Raw genomic sequence first — 18,964 nt, forward strand, 5'->3', positions numbered from 1 at the left:
CTCCTGCACCTTCCTCAACAATTTTTGCTGATACTATGCGCCCTTGTTAATCCCTATCCCCCACCATGACTGCCGCCTAGGTGCCGCTCACCGTCTGGACCTTGTAGATCTTCTTATTATCCCTTCTGCATATGACTCCTCCTGTACTTCTTACCCTTCCTCTTGGACCAACACCTGACTCCGAATAATGCTTACAGTGTGCTCCATCTTGTAGATGACCAGAATTGTCACGCTGAGAATGGCATCGCCATTGCTAAACATCTTCGTCGACAATTGTAAACTGTGTAGAAGGGTGCATAGGTCCTTGATCTGACACCACTCCAGCAGTGTGATCTGCACCACCTCTGGATCAAGTTAGCCCAGGGTATACGTCAGACCGTATTTCAGCAGGGCTCTGCGGTGCTGCAACATGTGCAGATTCCAATTCCTGCGTGTCAGAACATCGCATTTCCGGCGTTTAACCGCCAGACCCTAAGACTTCAGGAGCGATGAAAGTTGTTGAGCTGCTGGGTGCGAAGGATGAAAGTGAGCACATAGCAGCGTGCCCGCTGCACAAGGCCATGTAGGCCGGGATGGTATTTTAAAAATTGCTAGAGAATCAGATTCAACACGTGAGCCATACAAGGCACGTGTGTCATTTTGCCCTGCCGAAGGGCCGCAGACAGGTTTGCATCATTGCCGCACACTGCTGTTAAGTCACCACTGGAGTCCGCTCAATCAATTTGTACTCCGGTCGCCAGGTGACAACGTGTTCCTTTCGTGCATAGTGCTGATGATGGGAAAGGAGTCGATCAAAATTCACCAGTAATAGGATATATAACACTTTAACATAAAACCCTCTTAAAAGGGTTCCAGAGAATAGTAGTCATGCAGGGTCAAAAACATTAATTGAGGAAGAGGAACAGAATGGGATGACCAGGACTTAATCAGAAAACAAGCAGAGGTGAAATGCGGATCGGCCAACGAGGTACATAAACAGCAAGCAGGAAAAGTAGTCGGGTAACAAGCACACAAACTCATAAAACTGAACTGGGGGTAACAGTAACAATAGGTTCATAGCTTTGTCTGGCAGTGGTCTGCAGACAGGAGGGGCCTAAAAAAGGGTGTGGTGTCTTCCCATTGGTTGTAGCTGAATGATGGTACTTCATCTGTGAGATACAGAACCACAGGCTGAATGTAGGTGGTGGGTATCTGTCAAGGTAACGCAACCCAGTGGGTGACCATAACCTGCGTCCACCTGCGCCGCTGGCATCGACTCCTTTCAAAACTTAACATTTAATATTGATATTAAAAAGTACAATACCACACTATGTGATCAAAGTGATATAGTGCACAGAAGAGAGAAGGAAATAAATCCATGCTGCATCATGTGAATCTGGCAGCACGGTTACTGCCACAGGTTTATCATACCACAGCATATGGACATCGGCCTCCTGATGAACCATGAGATGGGGAAACGCGTTGAGGCAGTTTAAGCTAAGTCTATATGTCCCTGCTATCATTGAGTGTCTCATTTGAGATAGGATCGTGGCCTCTTATCATTTGAGGCTTTTTATGAGCTCTATTTTTGCACAATATCACTATATATATATATATATATATATATATATATATATATATATATATATATATATATATATATATATATATATATATATATATATATATATATATATATATATATATATATAAATATATATGATCGCACTGCACTTTTTTGCTTGCACTGCACTTTATCTTTTGGCTAGGGGCTCATAGGGTCATTAGCAGGGACAGTCATCGAGGGGTGGGGGCGCCACTACGTATCTTTAGGGTGCCAACCTCCACGGTTAGGTAGTGCTCAAGAGGGAGCGGACATTGTAGGGATTTATTTCCCTCTCTCTTCTGTGTACTATATCACTTTGATCACATAGTGTGGTATTGTACTTTTTAATATCAATATTAAATGTTAAGTTTTGAAAGGAGTCGATGCCAGCGGCGCAGGTGGACGCAGGTTATGGTCACCCACTGGGTTGCGTTACCTTGACAGATACCCACCACCTACATTCAGCCTGTGGTTCTGTATCTCACAGATGAAGTACCATCATTCAGCTACAACCAAAGGGAAGACACCACACCCTTTTTTAGGCCCCTCCTGTCTGCAGACCACTGCCAGACAAAGCTATGAACCTCTTGTTACTGTTACCCCCAGTTCAGTTTTATGAGTTTGTGTGCTTGTTACCTGACTACTTTTCCTGCTTGCTGTTTATGTACCTCGTTGGCCGATCCACATTTCACCTCTGCTTGTTTTCTGAATAAGTCCTGGCCATCCCATTCTGTTCCTCTTCCTCAATTAATGTTTTTGACCCTGCATGACCACTATTCTCTGGAACTGCAGCCTTCCACAGGTATTGATCAACTTGGGCCCTGTGTAATTCCAAATCACTGTATAGGGGTTAAAGGGTTTCAGGGTTCTGGGTGTCCAGCTTGGTGAGTGGCTTGCCTCTAGCCTATCCTTTACAGCCCATCTGAGTGTGTCGATCCAGGCAGGCGTTACACCGTGCCCTCTGCAGAAGGCCATGTAGGCCGGGATAGTGTTTTAAAAATTGCTGGACAACCAGGTTCAACACGTGAGCCATACAAGGCACGTGTGTCACATTGCCCTGAAGAAGGGTCGCAGACTGGTTTGCATCATTGTCGCACCCGACCTTCCCTGGCTGCTGGTTGAGTGGAGACAACCATTGATGAAACTCGGTCTCACTCTCCAGAGCTTACCGTCCACAACTCCTCAGCGGTGTGACTCACAATTCACAGACATTTCAAAGAAAAGAGTCGACCGCCTCATGCTGTTGAGCTCTGCTGCCAGCATAGTAAGGAGGTGTGGGGGATTCCTTGTGCGCAGTTACAACGCGGGTGGCCTGACCACACAGGGTTTGGGCCGAGGTGGAGGACCCACACGAGGTTGAGGAGGCAGAAGCAGTGAAGGAACTTCTACATACAAAGGAAGGATTGACACACAACTCGTGGGGATGGCAAAACTTGTACAGCAGACCCTTCTCCATCTCTCACCATAGTTACCCAGTGCCCAGTCAGCGACATGTAACTCCCCTGTCCATGCTTACGGGTCCAAGTATCTGTGGTGAAATGCACCCTGTCACACACAATTTCTCAAGGAATCGGTGAGGTTGTGTGCGACCTGCTGTGGTAGCGCGGGCACGCCTTTCTTGGAGAAGGAGTGACGACTGGCCATCGGCTCTTGGGGCACTACAATGGGCATAAGGTCTCGAAAATCCTCGGTCTCAAAAGGATGTAAAGGCAGCCTTTCTGTTGCCAACAAGTTGCAGATGATGAAACTCAACCTCTTAGGCATGTCATGCCCTTCGAAAATCATGTAAAACACAGCGAGGGGACTCCAACCACAGTCTCCCTCGTTTCCACTAATTGGGCCACACACACCCCACTTGACTGGCATCAGTTGACCCCCCTTTTGAAAAAGAAAAAGATGCTTGGCATGAAGCACTCTCAAAAAATACGCGTGCCTTTCACCTCCCCTGGATGACCCAGGGGAAGAAAAGTCCTCTGAGAGCCATGTCCACATTGTCCGTGGACAGACACGTGTGCTTATCTGCCAGCAGACCCCCAGCAGCACTGAAGACAGGTTCCGAGAGAACGCTGGCTGCAGGACACGACAAGATCCCCAAGGCGTACGTGGCAAACTCAGGCAATTTATCCAGATTGGAAGCCTAAAATGAGCAGGGCTCAAGTTGCACAGTAATGGCATCGACGTTTCCTTGCATATACTCATATATCTGTGTCTCCTCCTCTTTTTCCTTGTCCTGCTCTTTTGTTTTCGCATGAGTATACGGTATGTCCTTGTCACTTTCCCATGTGTTTGTGTTTGTGTTGTGAGTTGTTTGTCACCTTTTGGACACCTTTTGAGGGTGTTTTCTAGGTGTTTTTATGTGTTTGTGATTGCCTGCCATTGTTTCCTATGCGGTTCGAGTTCAGTTCGACGAACTGAACTCGAACAAGACCTCCGTTCGACGAACCGAACTCGAGCCGAACCACGACCGTTCGCTCATCTCTACTAATCACTATTAGAACCCATGTATAAATGAATTAATCATAAACAGCAGTCCTAAATGGTGGTGAGGTTAGGACTAATCAACTCACGTACATTTCACAAATGCTTCGTCAGTTCAGCATTAATGTATAATTGTGAGTAAATATGACACATTCACTTTATACTCTTGGGGTTCCCATGTTCACTCACCCACTATTTGTAATCTCTTGTCGGAATTATATGTACATATAGTTTAATGTTTGTTTTTAACCTGTGTGACTTTTGTATAACCATGAATACCTTTTTGTCTTGGTACATTTTTGTCTTTCGGTGTCTTTAAATACCTATGAAGCTGTCTGGGCCAGGACGGTACATTGCGGTCCATACATGGGCCATGTTTCATGGGTGTCTGAATTTGTACTAATCCAAAATATTTTTTTTTTTTTTTTAGCGGACAGTCTGCACATTTATTTATTTTTAAGATTACAGCAATAATTTTTAGTGACTTGGCAATATTAGAATATTCAAAGAATACCCTCATTTTCTCGACTAAAATTTTTAATCACGTACTCCATGTTTGTACGTTTACATTGTCAACAGCTGTCAAACAAAGATATATGTATATATAGAAATGACTTCTGCAAACGGGAAATTCCACTCAGTGGTGTGAAAGGACTTTCTGTTTCTACTGTTTACTGTATCAGGTGATGCACATTTTCTTTCTTGATAGTCCTTTTAATGTTCTTGACACACACTTTTGTATTTTTCTTTTTCCCTGTGGTCCAATTCTGAAGTTGAGATTTTATTTTTTTAATATATATATATATATATATATATATATATATATATATATATATATATATATATATATATATATATATATATATATATATATATATATATATATATATATATATATATATATATATATATATATATATATATATATATATATATATATATATATATATATATAATATTATATTATATTTATATTTTTTGTAGCTTGGCATTGTCATCCAGGATGATGGCCTTCACAGTTTTACCATGACTGGCAGCAAATGTAGAATTTTAAATCACTAATGTATTACCAGTCTAAAAGGTTATTTCCACAAAGCATGTTGAATCCATACTTATTGTTAATATACAGGCTAAGCCCAACATAATGGTTTTTTTTTTCTTGTACCTTTTTATATATTTTTCATCTCTGTCCTGTGCATCATGTTTTTTTATTTTCTAAAACTTCATTTCCCAGCAGCACTGTTTCTCCTCAGTGCTGCAAACCTCACACTCCTGTGTACTCCTGGCTAGCCCTACCTCTCAGTTGTTATCAAACTAATCTAAGTGTAGAATTCACCTGATGCTTTTGTGTATTCCGTGCTCCTGTATTGTAACTTGCTCTTCTGGCATATGCTGCAGTGTGGTTTTACACCAATGTTAGCTGGAATCTCTGAGCTCAACTTTCCCGGACACTTTAAACTAAGTTGTATCCTGTAATTAGCATAAGAGCTGTCTACAAACTTTTAATCTGTCAGTCTACCTATTTTAAAGGGGGAAAAAGTAGTCACTGTGCTGTTTGGTATCATGGGTTGTTCCATACTGAACATGGACTAAATGAAAAGTTAAGTATGTAGTTGGCATAGAGATTAGAAAGAAAATTTAAGTTTCATGTGACTGCATTTTTATATCTTAACCCCTTCACGACCATGGACGGATCTTTCCGTCATGGATCGTGTCCCGGTAAGCCCCGCCCCCTGCCACGGGCAGGCGGCGTGGATCGGCACACATATCAGCTGTTTTCAACAGCTGACATGTGTGCCTACATGTTCCGAGTGGAATCGCATTCCACCCGGAACATTAACCCCTTAGATCTCACTGCCAAAGTCTGGCAGCGAGATCTATATGCGCGCGGCCATGTTTTTTACTTACCGCCGCCCCCTCCGGACGTCACGTGAGTGATCACGTGACGTTCGGTGGTTGCCATCGTAGCACAGGGTCATGTGATGACGCCTGCTGCTACCAAGTTTCACTTTCATTCTTCCTCGGCACGGAGCAGAGGAAGAAAGAAAGTGACTATTTCTGCTGTTTACAGCGGTATAGCTGTGATCAGCAGATAGCGATCAGCAATCGGATTGCTGATCGCTATAGCCCCCTAGGGGGACTAGTAAAATAAAATAAAAAAAGTAAAAAAAAAGTTTTAAAAAATTTAAAAAAAACAACCTAAAAGTTCAAATCACCCCCCTTTCCCCCCATTGAAAATTAAAGGGTTAAAAAATAAATATACACATATTTGGTATCGCCGCGTTCAGAAATGCCCGATCTATCAAAATATAAAATCAATTAATCTGATGTAGAACTGGTGGAGGAAGGTTGAACTAGATGGACCTAGGTCTTTTTTCAACCTAAGTAACTATGTAACTATGATTGGTAAACGGCGTAGTGGCAAAAAAATTCCAAACGCCAAAATTACGTTTTTTGGTCGCCGCAAGTTTTACGCAAAATGCAATAACAGGCGATCAAAACGTAGCATCTGCGCAAAAATACTACCATTAGAAACATCGGCTCGAGACGCAAAAAATAAGCAGTCACTGAGCCATACATCCCAAAAAATAAGAACGCTACGTGTTTCGGAAAATGGAGCAAAACGTGCGCCACTTTTATTGGACAAACTTGTGAATTTTGTTTTTTAACCCCTTAGATACAAGTAAATCTATCCATGTTTGGTGTCTACAAACTCGCACCGACCTCAGGCATTATACGTACACATCAGTTTTACCATATAGTGAACACCGTGAATAAAACATCCCAAAAACTATTGTGCCATCACACTTTTTTTGCAATTTTTCCACACTTGGAATTTTTTTGCTGCTTTCCAGTACACCATATGGTAAAACTTATGGTTTCATTTAAAAGTACAACTTGTCCCGCAAAAAACAAGCCCTCATATGGCAAGATTGACGGAAAAATAAAAAAGTTACGGCTCTCGGAAGAAGGGGAGCAAAAAACAAAAACGCAAAAACGGAAAGTGCCTCGGGGCTGAAGGGGTTAAAGGAAATCTGTCACCAGTTTTTTGTGGTACCCCATCTGAGGGAAACCATGATACAGTTGCAGTGTTCTTATTACAGCATTGTATAACTTTACTGCATGCTACTGTTTTGATTAAAAGCTGTTTAATCTGTTGTAGATCTGCCAACTGCTGAGCTCTGTTTAAGCTTGCCCATACCAGTGATTGGCAGCACTCTGTGCATAGCCAAAAAACTGCCAGTGTACAATTAGCAGTCCTTTAGTGATCTCCTGCTGATAAATCAGTGATTTCATAAAAACCATGCTAAGCAGCCCAAGAAGTGACATTGCTGGAGTCAAGCTCTCGGACAGTGGATCATACTGCTCTCAAATTAGGTAGCATATGAGAGATTCCCTTTAAGAAGTCAGCAATGGATGTATTTTAGGGTAATTGTACCAACTGCTCAAAACTAAATGATTAGTATCAAGTTTGTCACTAGTAAAATATTTCTAATCTGTCTCTTTCTCAAAACTTTATCAATTTCAGTGTCTGAAAACTTGGAAAAAACCTCAAGAACACTTCGAATAACAAACATAGAAAGAGATGGGACCATCTTGTATACTTGGAAGGTATTTTTCTTCATGCGTAAAAATGTACAACCGTCTTCTAGCTTTCACCAAATCAGTATGCTTATAGTAAACTGATGTGTTTAAAAAATGAAATAAAATAATTTATCAGAATTGAATTCTGGCTTTTATTATCCTTTTTTTTTAATGTATAAATTTATTGTAAGACTTGAGAAAAGCTGATCTCTTCCTGTCCGTGAAGTGTCTGGTGTTGCAGCACTTGTTACCAGGTTTTCCCCATATAAACTAAAGCCAGTCGGTAAGTCTTCTGTTATAACATACTAGAATGCTGTATATGTATCCAATCTGCTCTGTGAGGCAGAAAAACAATACCTTTTATTATATTGGCAGGGGTGGCACAAAAATTTGATCAATTATTTGCTAAAAATCTCATTTTGTATTATAGTATAGTTGGACTAAATCCGTGAATTTGCACTTTTTATATGATACATGCCACTCTCAGATCGTGCTGGCTCCCCTTTCTCTTATATTATGCTGTAACAGATTCATTACAGGTGCTCGTTCTTTACATGGGGAAAACCTGGTTCCCTTTAAACTGCAGATCAAGATGCAATCCATAGGCAAAACCCCTTTTTATAATTTGCTTATACTTTTGATCTCTCTCCCACAAGCCATGGTTATCTGGCATAGTTAGAAGCTCCAACGCCCTGGATGCTGCAGTTCTCAGGGCGATCTTATCATGCTTCGAGAGTATCATATACAAAAATCCATCGGTTGAATAATTCAGTAGAAATGTCAAGAGAGAATCAAATGTACCCTTAATATTTCAGGACAGAGCAAATGTCCACAATATAATCAAACTCAGGAGAACATATAGTGGACTTAGAAAAAATTGTGTAAAACTTATAATTTTATTAGAAACATTTACAAAGTTCAAGACAGTACAAAATACATATAAAAAGAGAATAGCAACAAATGACTGGCAGTGCAGACAAGATATTATAAAATAATGGTCATACCAATTTGCAAATTTTGCAGTGTCAAAATAACGGAATCCTTGGTCACTATGAATTACAATGAAGGCTAATGTGCCTGTATTAATGTGCACACCAGGGAACCATGGCGAAAACGTAGCCAGAAAAATCAGCCCCCCTGCAGGGTAAGGGTACTTTCACACTTGCGTTGAACGGTATCCGTTGCATTGCGTTGTGTAACGGATGCAACGGATGTGTTGCATATAGTGGCACAACGGATGCTGCAAAACAGCGCAATTCGTTTTGATTTTTTTTTTTTTTTTTTTTTTTAGTTTTACCAGCGGCAGACTATTGTAAACGATCAGCTGATCGCTCCCAGTAGCCGGCCGCCAGGTGATCAGCTGATCGCTCCCTGCAGCCGGCCGCCGGGTGATCAGCTGATCGCTCCCTGCAGCCGGCCGCCGGGTGATCAGCTGATCGCTCCCTGCAGCCGGCCGCCGGGTGATCAGCTGAGCGCTCCCTGCAGCCGGCCGCCGGGTGATCAGCTGAGCGCTCCCTGCAGCCGGCCGCCGGGTGATCAGCTGAGCGCTGTCACTTGCCGGCGCCCGGGCATGCCGGCGGGCGGGCATGCCCGCGGGCGCTCAGCTGAGCGCTGTGACTTGCCGGCGGCCGGGCATGCCGGTGGCCGGTCGCTCAGCTGAGCGCTATCGCTCAGCTGAACGTTCGGCCACCGCGAGCCAAAATAGTTTGATTTTAAAAAAAAAAAAAAGAGCATGCGCAGTGGAATCCAGAGGATTCCGCTGCTCAAAATAACGTTACATGCTGCGTTCCTCCCGCTGGGCGGAAGCAACGGAGCGTTGCCCAGCGGAAGCAACGCAGGTCCTTTTGGTACAATCCGTCACCCATACAAGTCTATGGGAAACAGCGGAATCCGTTAACGGATTCCGCTGTTTTCCAAAAGGGCGGATTGTAACGGAAGGAAATAAACGCAAGTGTGAAAGTACCCTAAGTGAAAAGTAGACAAGAGCTGATTTGACAAAGGTACAGAGAACAAATATAGAACAATAAAGTGTAGCTTGCAAATACATGAACAAACCCCGCTCAAAAAGTATACCTGCAGGGTGGCTTTATCTTTTGGGTATGCACCAGGAGTGATATAAGGCCACCCAAAAGCAGTGTGAAAGACTGGTGGAAAGCATGCCAAGACACATGAAAGCTGTGATTAAAAATCATGGTTACTTCACAAAATATTGATTTCTGAACTCTTCCTGAGTTAAAACCATTATTAGTATTGTTGTTTCTAAATGCTTATGAACTTGTTTTCTTACCCCCCAGCCGTGCACCTATCTTGGCTGTGTATCAAAATAAGAGGAACTGCATGCGGGTTTTTTTCTTTAATTTATTTAAATAATTTAAAAAAACTGTGTGCGGTTCCCCCCTCTACCCCCCCAGTTTTGGTACACAGCCATGATAAAACACAACAGTTGGACGCTAGTATTTTCAGGCTGGGGAGTTCCATGGTTATTGGGATCCCCTCAGGCTAAGAATAGCCGCCTACAGCTTCTCCGGCATTGTCACATCCATTAGATGCGACAATCCCGGCGCTTTACCTGACTCTTCCCAGTTGCCCTAGTGAGGTGGCAATCTGGGCAATAGGGATTAATAACAGTGTACAACTGTCATCAAGCCCAGAATTAGTGATGGGCACAGTATGTGAGCTAGGAAGATTCATAAGTCTGCAGTCAGTGACTGCAGACTTATCATTTTAGACCAGACAACACCTTTAAAGTGTTAGATCCCGCAAGTTGCCATGAAAAGCAGAACAAGCTGAAATTTTCTTTTGTAACGAAATGTGCTACATAAATGGTGGTTATTGTTACTATTATTTTTACATATTTTTTTTTTTCTTTTATAAATACAGGGAGAAGAGGGGTTTACAGGTGTTGGCCTCTACGATGCTCTTGCCAAAGAAAATGAGGTAAGCCTTAAGTGCTTAACGTTAAGTGTTGAACCTCCTAATAAAAGCAACTGGTCCATTATACTGAATGCATCGCTTCAACATCATATTTTAAGGAAGAAAAACAAAAAGTTAATATTTAGCAAGATCTATTTTACTCTGGAATAAATCATTCCACATTAAATGGATGACTATAGAGTATGTCCGCTCCAAAATTTGTAATACTGTAAGCGATGGCATGCTAAGAGGAGCTTCTCGCCCTTCAGCCAGCAAAATGCTCTGATCACCTAATTTACATAAAAACATAAAGAATGTTTTGTTTATTTTTAAACTGTCCATTCTCTCTAAGGCTAGTTGCACGCATCCGGCTTTTCGCTGGTTTGCCTGATCCGGCGCACTCTAGTACAGTGTATTCAGTACAATGGCAGCGCGACAAGCTCCAGTCACTTACTGTCATGTGCCCGGAGCATGTGACCCGGACGTTGCGGCGCTGCCATTGTACTGTATACACTGTACTGGCTTGCGCCGAATCCGGCAAACTGGCAAAAAGACGGATGTATGAAACCGACCTTAGTCCACCCATACGCTGTTTGATATGGATTTCAGAACTGAGACTCCTGCTAGTCTAAACCTTTCTACTTTGCCTAATGAAAAAAGCCTTAAAGCACCATTCCAGCATTTTTCTACTTCAGCGGAATGGTGCTTTAAATGCAAGTCCCTGCCTCCTGTCTTATACTCACCTGCTTCCATCTTCATCTTTAGTATCGTTCTAGTCAGCCTTTGGCGATTTGTGACTTGTTGGCAGCTCCAGTATTTCATGAAGCGTGCCAGAGGTTAAAAAATCAGTACAACTCTGAGAGCTTCATTCTTGCTCTCATAGACTTGTATTGAGACCTTTTTTTTTATAATAAGTACAGTTTGGAATGTTTAGTGCTGAAGTGCACATTTGGTGCTGGCTTTTTGTTTTTTCTTCATTGAATTGGTCGGTGGTTGACCTCCACCTTGCTATGCACCCCAATTTGGGATGTATTCCATCTGTTTAGATTTTGGCGGTTGGTGACTGTTCACATTGAGTCATCAGGCTTTGTCCACAGGCTATTTACTTCATGCAGCATTTGCTTGGACCTGTCCCGCCCACAGCCATGACTCAGTCATGGGTACGGGATTGAAATAGACCAGGTGAGTGCTGCTGAGAGCAGTTCTACTATTCATATGTGAGGCCGTATGGCACATTTTATAAAAATATTTTAGTGTAGGACTGCCTTTAATGAGATTTGCCGTGACGTGGCGAGGCAGCTCAAGAAATTGCAATTTTTTGCCAAAAATCTCAAAATTTTTTTATAATAAGTACAGTTTGGAATGTTTAGTGCTGAAGTGCACATTTGGTGCTGGCTTTTTGTTTTTTCTTCATTGTATTGAGACCTTGTATCATAACTGGTGACCTCCACCAGTCAGAATATATGGGCACAAGATGGTGCCATGGGAACTGAGCGGCGCAGAAAAAGGATGTAGCCGCCCGTGGGTAAATATAAGACCAGGGCAGAGGACTTGCATTTAAAGCGGCTCTCTAGTGGGGGGGAAAAAAAAAAATTTGGAGTGGTGCTTTAATAAGTGTTGTCTTTCAAATGAATATATGTGGTCTGGCATGACAACAATTTTCTATCAAGTTTTTTTTTTTTTTTCTTTTTTTTTTTCTTCTCCAGATGTTGTATTCCTTTGACAGTGAAGTTTATATCATAAGTGCTTCGGTGAACAAAGAGAAAACCTTACTTGGTAAGTCAGTTAAAGAAAGGCAAGAAAAAGAAGCCAGCACGATCTGAGAATGCCATGCTTCATATAAAAAGTGAAAATTCACGGATTTATGCTAACTGTACTATAATACAAAATTAGATTTTTAGCAAATAATTGATCAATTCTTTCGCAAAACCTGGACTGGCTTTTATCCACAGTTGCCTCTTTTTGCGACATGGAAGCGGTTAGGTTACAGGTGTGCTGCAATATGGTTCTGCTTTTAATTTATTTATCTAGGAGGCCGCATAGCACATGAAATACATAATATAGAGTCGACCCCCTATTGAGATTTGCTGTGACGTGGCAGGGGTGGCTCAAAGAAATGATCAATTATTTGTTAAAAATCTCATTTTGTATTATAGTACAGTTGGAATAAATCCGTGAATTTGCACTTTTTATATGATGCATGCCATTTTCAGATCGTGGTGGCTCCCTTTTCTTGGTAAGTTTGTTATATACAGCTGTGTTCAAAATAATAGCAGTGCGTTAAAAAACATGAGTTAAACCCAAACTCTTTCTAATAGTTTTTATTTCCATGCATTGGGAACGATGCACACTGTTTTGTAAATTAAAACATGCACAGAAATGTACGTAATTTTACTCTTCGCCATGACAGCACCACTGTGAGAGAGAGGTTCCGCCCATCCTGAACAGGACACCCAGTTGAAAAAAGGGGCGGTACCTCTCCCCAGCTCCAGTTTTGGGTTTCCTGTTCAGGGGAGGAGACCTTGGAAATTGAGTTCCCCAGGTCTGAGGAGGAAAGCAGGCTTACCAGTGGGGCCAGGAGTTTGAGAACCTGGCAGCGCCTCCCCTGGGGTTTCGGACCTAGCGGTGGCAGGGTGCAGGGCCTGGAAGTCGGACGTGTTTTCGGCCCTGTGCTGCTTGTGGCTGCGCGTTCGCACGGTTTCCTGGTCATGGAACCCTGTCGGTCTGTGCGCACAGGTGAAGGAGGACGTATTTGCCAGCACGTGTATCACTTCCGTTTGCAGCACCGATGACCCAGAAGTGACCACTGGCGCAGGGACACGGGCCCCATTCAAGATGGCGGCGCCCAGTTGCATGAACGCCGGAGGATGATTGCTTCCGGATCGGAGGATGTAAGTCGCAGACCTTTTAAAAATCCCTTTTGTATGTGTCGCTTCCGCTGCCTGTTACTCTGCAGTTCTGGATGTGGAGGATGATGAGCAGCCCCAACAAGCAGTGCAGCGCCTGTCGCCAAAAAGGCAGCAGCCGCAACAGCAGCACAAGCATGAGGACAATCAGTCACCTCAGCATCGTCACAAGCTTCAGAAGTCCCGGGGGAAGGAGTCCCGGGATCATACCAATAAGCCTCCAGATCCGGCATTTTCAATTTTGCATCACGGGGTGAGTGATCATTGTGTATGTGGATAAGGGGTTCACTTTTTTTTTCTTCTATTTTTTTTTTTAGGGTCCTAGGAAGAAACTAGCCAAACATAAGCATAAGGAATACGCATTATGTAAAGAACCCTTACCCGACCTTTATGAAAAAGCTGTGTGTGTTTCATGTATCCAAAAAACATTAGAGGAGGTCCCTTCCTTTTCAGCCAGCATCAAGTCGCTAGTCCAACAGGCGATTTAAAACAGTCCCTCAAATCTCCTAAGCCTAAAAAGAAGAAGAAAGCTAAGGGATCCTCTTCGGAATCCAGTGTTTCCAAAGAGGAAGGACAGGTGCGCTCGGGCTCATCCAGTGAGTCTGGCTCAGAGACATCCTCATCGGGGAATAAAGGGGGCGGTAAAACTGTTTTCCAGTGTCGGATTCCTGATAAAGGCAGTCAGAACGACTAAGGGGCTTGTGGAAGACACAAATCCAGAATCCTTAGAGGACATCATGTTTAAGGGTCTGGAACAGAAAGAAAAAAGTATTTCCACCAAGTGACCAAGTTGTTACCTTGATTAAAAGTCCATGGGAGAAACTGGAAACAAGAGGGCCCTTGTCTTCAGCTCTTAAAACGAAGTATCCCTTTTCAGAGGAGATGGTGGCTACTTGGGACAAGTGTCCAAAAATTGTCGCGGTTGCAAAATTCACTAGAAGGTCGACTCTGCCCTTTGAGGATCTAGGGAGCCTACGTGCCCAGCTGGACAGGAAGGCGGAAAGTTTTCTGAAGGCTTCCTGGGAATCTGCTGCAGGAGCTTTCAGGCCAGCAGTGGCAGGGACCTATGTGGCTCTATCCCTAATGATCTGGCTCCAGCGTCTGATAGACTAGATTGGCCAAGATACCCCGAAGGAGGATGTGGTGGCATCTCTGCCATTGTTTCAAGGGGCAGCAGCCTTTATTGCTGATGCCTCGGCGGATTCCATTAGACTCATGGCCAAATCAGCTGCTCAATCAAATTCTGCCAGACTGGCCCTATGGTTAAAGGACTGGCCAGGAGATGCCCAGTCGAAATCAAAGTTGTGCTCTGTTCCCTGTGAAGGGGACTTCCTCTTTGGTAAGATTACCGAATTATTGGCCCAATTACAACAATGCTAACTCTAGAGTTGAAGGATACCAATGAAAAAACCAGAGTATATAGCGAAATTGTTTTAAAAAAAGGATTTATTTTATTGAAAATATTTTTAAAAAACATTTTATAAGAGAAATATAGGAAAAAAGGGGGATTTTTGCCACAAAACAATCCCTCCAAGAACCACTTGAATTCACATATGTGTGTATCACAGTAAACCACAAAATATTCACTAAAAATTGTAATTTCTCAATATATATAACATGCTAAAAGCAGGAGAACAAAACCCCTAAGAGAGAATTTTTGCATATCCACAATGGAATATATTTTTGTGCAATTCCAAGGAAAGGAATATGAGAACCAAGCAGTGGTTTGTAAACCTCAAAATAGTAAATGGTGCTAGCACTTTCCCGTAAAAAATATAGTATCAACAAGCAGATAAAAAAAATATATATTGCCAATATGGCTTTTCCAGACAAAAGCATTTTAATTAAGATGGAATTCATAAATTCACTTGCCCATTATAAGAAAAATAAGAATGCCTATAAGGGAGGTGTACACAAGAGGGCAGTGAAATCCCAATACAACAATATATAGCTATTTGTCTTAGAAGAAATATACAAGTGCTTGTTTGAATATAAAGGGAAGAATGCCAGTCACAAAAAATAAGAGGAAAACAAGATACCGGATACACATGCAGTCAGGGAGAGTACTAATACCAGACTGCCGAATACCAACGGAGAGTGGATGGAGGGATAATTACCTTAAGGGTAATTATCCCTCCATCCACTCTCCGTTGGTATTCGGCAGTCTGGTATTAGTACTCTCCCTGACTGCATGTGTATCCGGTATCTTGTTTTCCTCTTATTTTTTGTGACTGGCATTCTTCCCTTTATATTCAAACAAGCACTTGTATATTTCTTCTAAGACAAATAGCTATATATTGTTGTATTGGGATTTCACTGCCCTCTTGTGTACACCTCCCTTATAGGCATTCTTATTTTTCTTATAATGGGCAAGTGAATTTATGAATTCCATCTTAATTAAAATGCTTTTGTCTGGAAAAGCCATATTGGCAATATATATTTTTTTTATCTGCTTGTTGATACTATATTTTTTACGGGAAAGTGCTAGCACCATTTACTATTTTGAGGTTTACAAACCACTGCTTGGTTCTCATATTCCTTTCCTTGGAATTGCACAAAAATATATTCCATTGTGGATATGCAAAAATTCTCTCTTAGGGGTTTTGTTCTCCTGCTTTTAGCATGTTATATGTATTGAGAAATTACAATTTTTAGTGAATATTTTGTGGTTTACTGTGATACACACATATGTGAATTCAAGTGGTTCTTGGAGGGATTGTTTTGTGGCAAAAATCCCCCTTTTTTCCTATATTTCTCTTATAAAATGTTTTTTAAAAATATTTTCAATAAAATAAATCCTTTTTTTAAAAAAATTTCGCTATATACTCTGGTTTTTTCATTGGTATCCTCTTTGGTAAGATGTTGGATGCTACCCTGTGATTCCTACTACTTCCTTTCGTTCTCGTCACTTCCGTAGGAGGAGATCAGAACGAAGAAAATCTGGGAAAACCAAGAGGCGTGAAAGGACAAGAAAAAAGTTGGGTTTATTCTTTGACAACCCTCCTTTGATAAGCGCAAGCCCTCCCAATGACAGGATATCCCAGGTAGGGGGAGACTCTCCTTCCTTCCTTCCTTCCAGCCTGGGAAAAATTACCTTCAGTCTCTGGATAAGGAGTATAATTGGAGCTGGAATTCATCAAGACCCCCAAGGGTCCATAAAAATAACATCACTAGGGTTGAGGGAGAGGCAGCAGGCCTTGGAGGAGGAGGTACTGTACCTGGTCCAGAAAGCTGTCCTGCTGGAAGTTCCCGAGGAGGAATGAGGCATTATCAGTTTCGGGCCCTCCCCTTCGAGCTCTCTATGGCCCCGAGGGTTTTTACAAAGATAGTGTCGGAGAAGAGTCATGTACGGATGCAGAACACCCTCATCATTCCGCATCTGGACGACTGCATTGTTCCCAGGTTTTGGCCACAATGAAAGTCAGCATGTAGCGAGAGTGTTAACTATCCTCTCAGAGTTAGGGTGGATGGTGAACTTAACTTAAAATCAAGGCTGGTCCCTTCACAGAGACAGAGAATTTTAGGTCTCACGATGGACTCTCTGTCGCAGACCTGTCTTCTTCCAGAAGAGAAGGACAGGATTCAATACCTAGTGTTCAAAACCCTACACAATCTTTGCCTTTAACTAAGGGGTTCAATGTCATTACTAGGCACCTTTACTTCAAGTATGCCGTGTTCCCTGGGCCCAGTTCCATTCCAGAACCATACTGTAGGAGGTCTTGCAAACCCAAAGGCGGTTAGGGCCCTATTTAGAGGGAAAATTCGACATATCCGCGGCCACTCTTCACTCTATGGGGTGTTGGGGTCAGAGGTCACACCTGTTGAAAGGGGTTCCTTGGGTTCTTCCAGTCACAGACGTCCTAGTCAGACGCCAGTGGTACGGGTTGGGGAGCACATTTGAGGGACCAGGTGGTTCAGGGGGTCTGGGATCCTCAGGAGATAGTGTGTTCCTCGAACTACAGATAGCTCCGAGCCATACAAAAAGCCTTGGGGAAGCTGCTTCCCTTTTTAGAGGGGCGTCATGTTAGAATCCTGTCAGACATTCTTGTGGCAGTTTCCTATGTCAACTGTCAGGGTGGAACAAGGTCTTCCCTGCTGATGTCCCTCTCTTCAAAGATTTTCAACCTAGCAGAGCTACATCTTCTGTCCCTCACTGCGCTTCATCTGAAAGGGGAAGAGAATGTGGAAGCAGAATATTTAATCAGGCACCAGTTATCGCAGGGGGAATGGTCTCGGCATCCCGAGGTCTTCAGGCAAATTGCAAAACATTGGGGGGTCCCAGTTATGGACCTATTTGCTACAAGAAAAAAAACGGGAAGGTGAACAGGTTTTGTTCTTTGAATCCACGCGACAACCCTTACGCGGTGAACGCCCTGAACATTCATTGGGCCCACAGTCTCCTGTATGTGTTTGTTCCACCCCCCCCCCCCCTTGTGTTGCTCCCGGCTGTTCTTGGGAAAATATGTCCGGATCAGGCTCTAGTTCTAATGATAGAATGATGCCCCATTTTGGCCAAGAAGGGCTTTGTTTTATTGGCTAATACAGATGTTGGTCTCAGACCCCTGGGTGTTGCCGGAGACTCCCGCACTCCTGTCACAGGACCCAATTCTCTACCCTCAAATTCCAGGCCTGCACTTGATGGTCTGGAATTTGAAAGGAGCTTGCTGAGTGATAGAGGTTTCTCTAGTGGTCTAGAGTCTAATTTGTTAGCCAGTAGGAAACCGGACACTACGAGAATTTATGGTAGGATGTGCGATAAGTTTTTGGCCACTTCGGGGAAAAGTCCTGTAGGGAAACCTCCAGTCCAGGCAATTTTGGAATTTCTCCAAAGGGGCTGGAAGATGGGTCTAGCTGTCAGCACTCTTAAAGTACATGTCTCCATGCTAGGAGCATTATATCATTTAGAATCTCGCAGCTAACCCCTGGGTAGTCAGGATTATAAAATCCTGTCACAGAGCCACACCAGTCCCTACTTCCAGGCTCCACGTTTTGGGATTTGAATTTGGTGCTGGATGCTTTAACGGAGAGTCCGTTTGAACCCTTAGACCAGGCTTCGGTAAAACTTGTCATCATGAAGGTTGTCCGGTCAGTGGCCCTCACCTCAGCTAGGAGAGTTGGTGATCTCCAGGCGCTATCCCTAGATGCCCCTTACATGCACATTTTTGATGATGGGTCATTCTTCGTCCAGACCCAGCGTACCTGCTGACGGTAGTAAAACCTTTTCAGAGGTCTCGGGAGATAGTACTTCCTTCCTTTTATGACTCCCCAGTGTCTCCAGAGGAGCAGCGCCTTCAGACATTAGATGTCAGGAGTGCACTTTTACACTATACCCGTATCATGCAGGACTGGAGGAAATCTAGGTCTCTGTTTGTATCATACCAGGTGGTTAGCAAGGGCCGTCAGGTAACCAAGAGTATGATAGATGGATTAGGAAGGCTATTTCTCTAGCATACTCCTCTAGTGGAGTTCTTGTTCCTGTGGGTTTCAAGGCATATTC

The 18,964-nt window shown here is 42.9% G+C and overlaps 1 protein-coding gene across 1 annotated transcript in view; it reads left to right on the forward strand.

Moving 5' to 3' along the window:
• The window catches only part of LOC142264470 (gamma-secretase-activating protein-like), a gene marked incomplete at its 3' end in the record, with an annotated part of 116,270 nt that overhangs the window by 36,912 nt on the left and 60,394 nt on the right, over positions 1-18,964 (forward strand). The window contains exons 2-4 of the mRNA XM_075332250.1: positions 7,593-7,675; positions 10,529-10,585; positions 12,268-12,337. Of these exons, the coding sequence (XP_075188365.1) occupies positions 7,593-7,675; positions 10,529-10,585; positions 12,268-12,337 (210 nt within the window). The remainder of the gene's footprint in view (positions 1-7,592; positions 7,676-10,528; positions 10,586-12,267; positions 12,338-18,964) is intronic.

Source organism: Anomaloglossus baeobatrachus, unplaced genomic scaffold, assembly GCF_048569485.1.
Source record: "Anomaloglossus baeobatrachus isolate aAnoBae1 unplaced genomic scaffold, aAnoBae1.hap1 Scaffold_2655, whole genome shotgun sequence".
In the NCBI taxonomy this organism is placed as follows: domain Eukaryota; kingdom Metazoa; phylum Chordata; class Amphibia; order Anura; family Aromobatidae; genus Anomaloglossus; species Anomaloglossus baeobatrachus.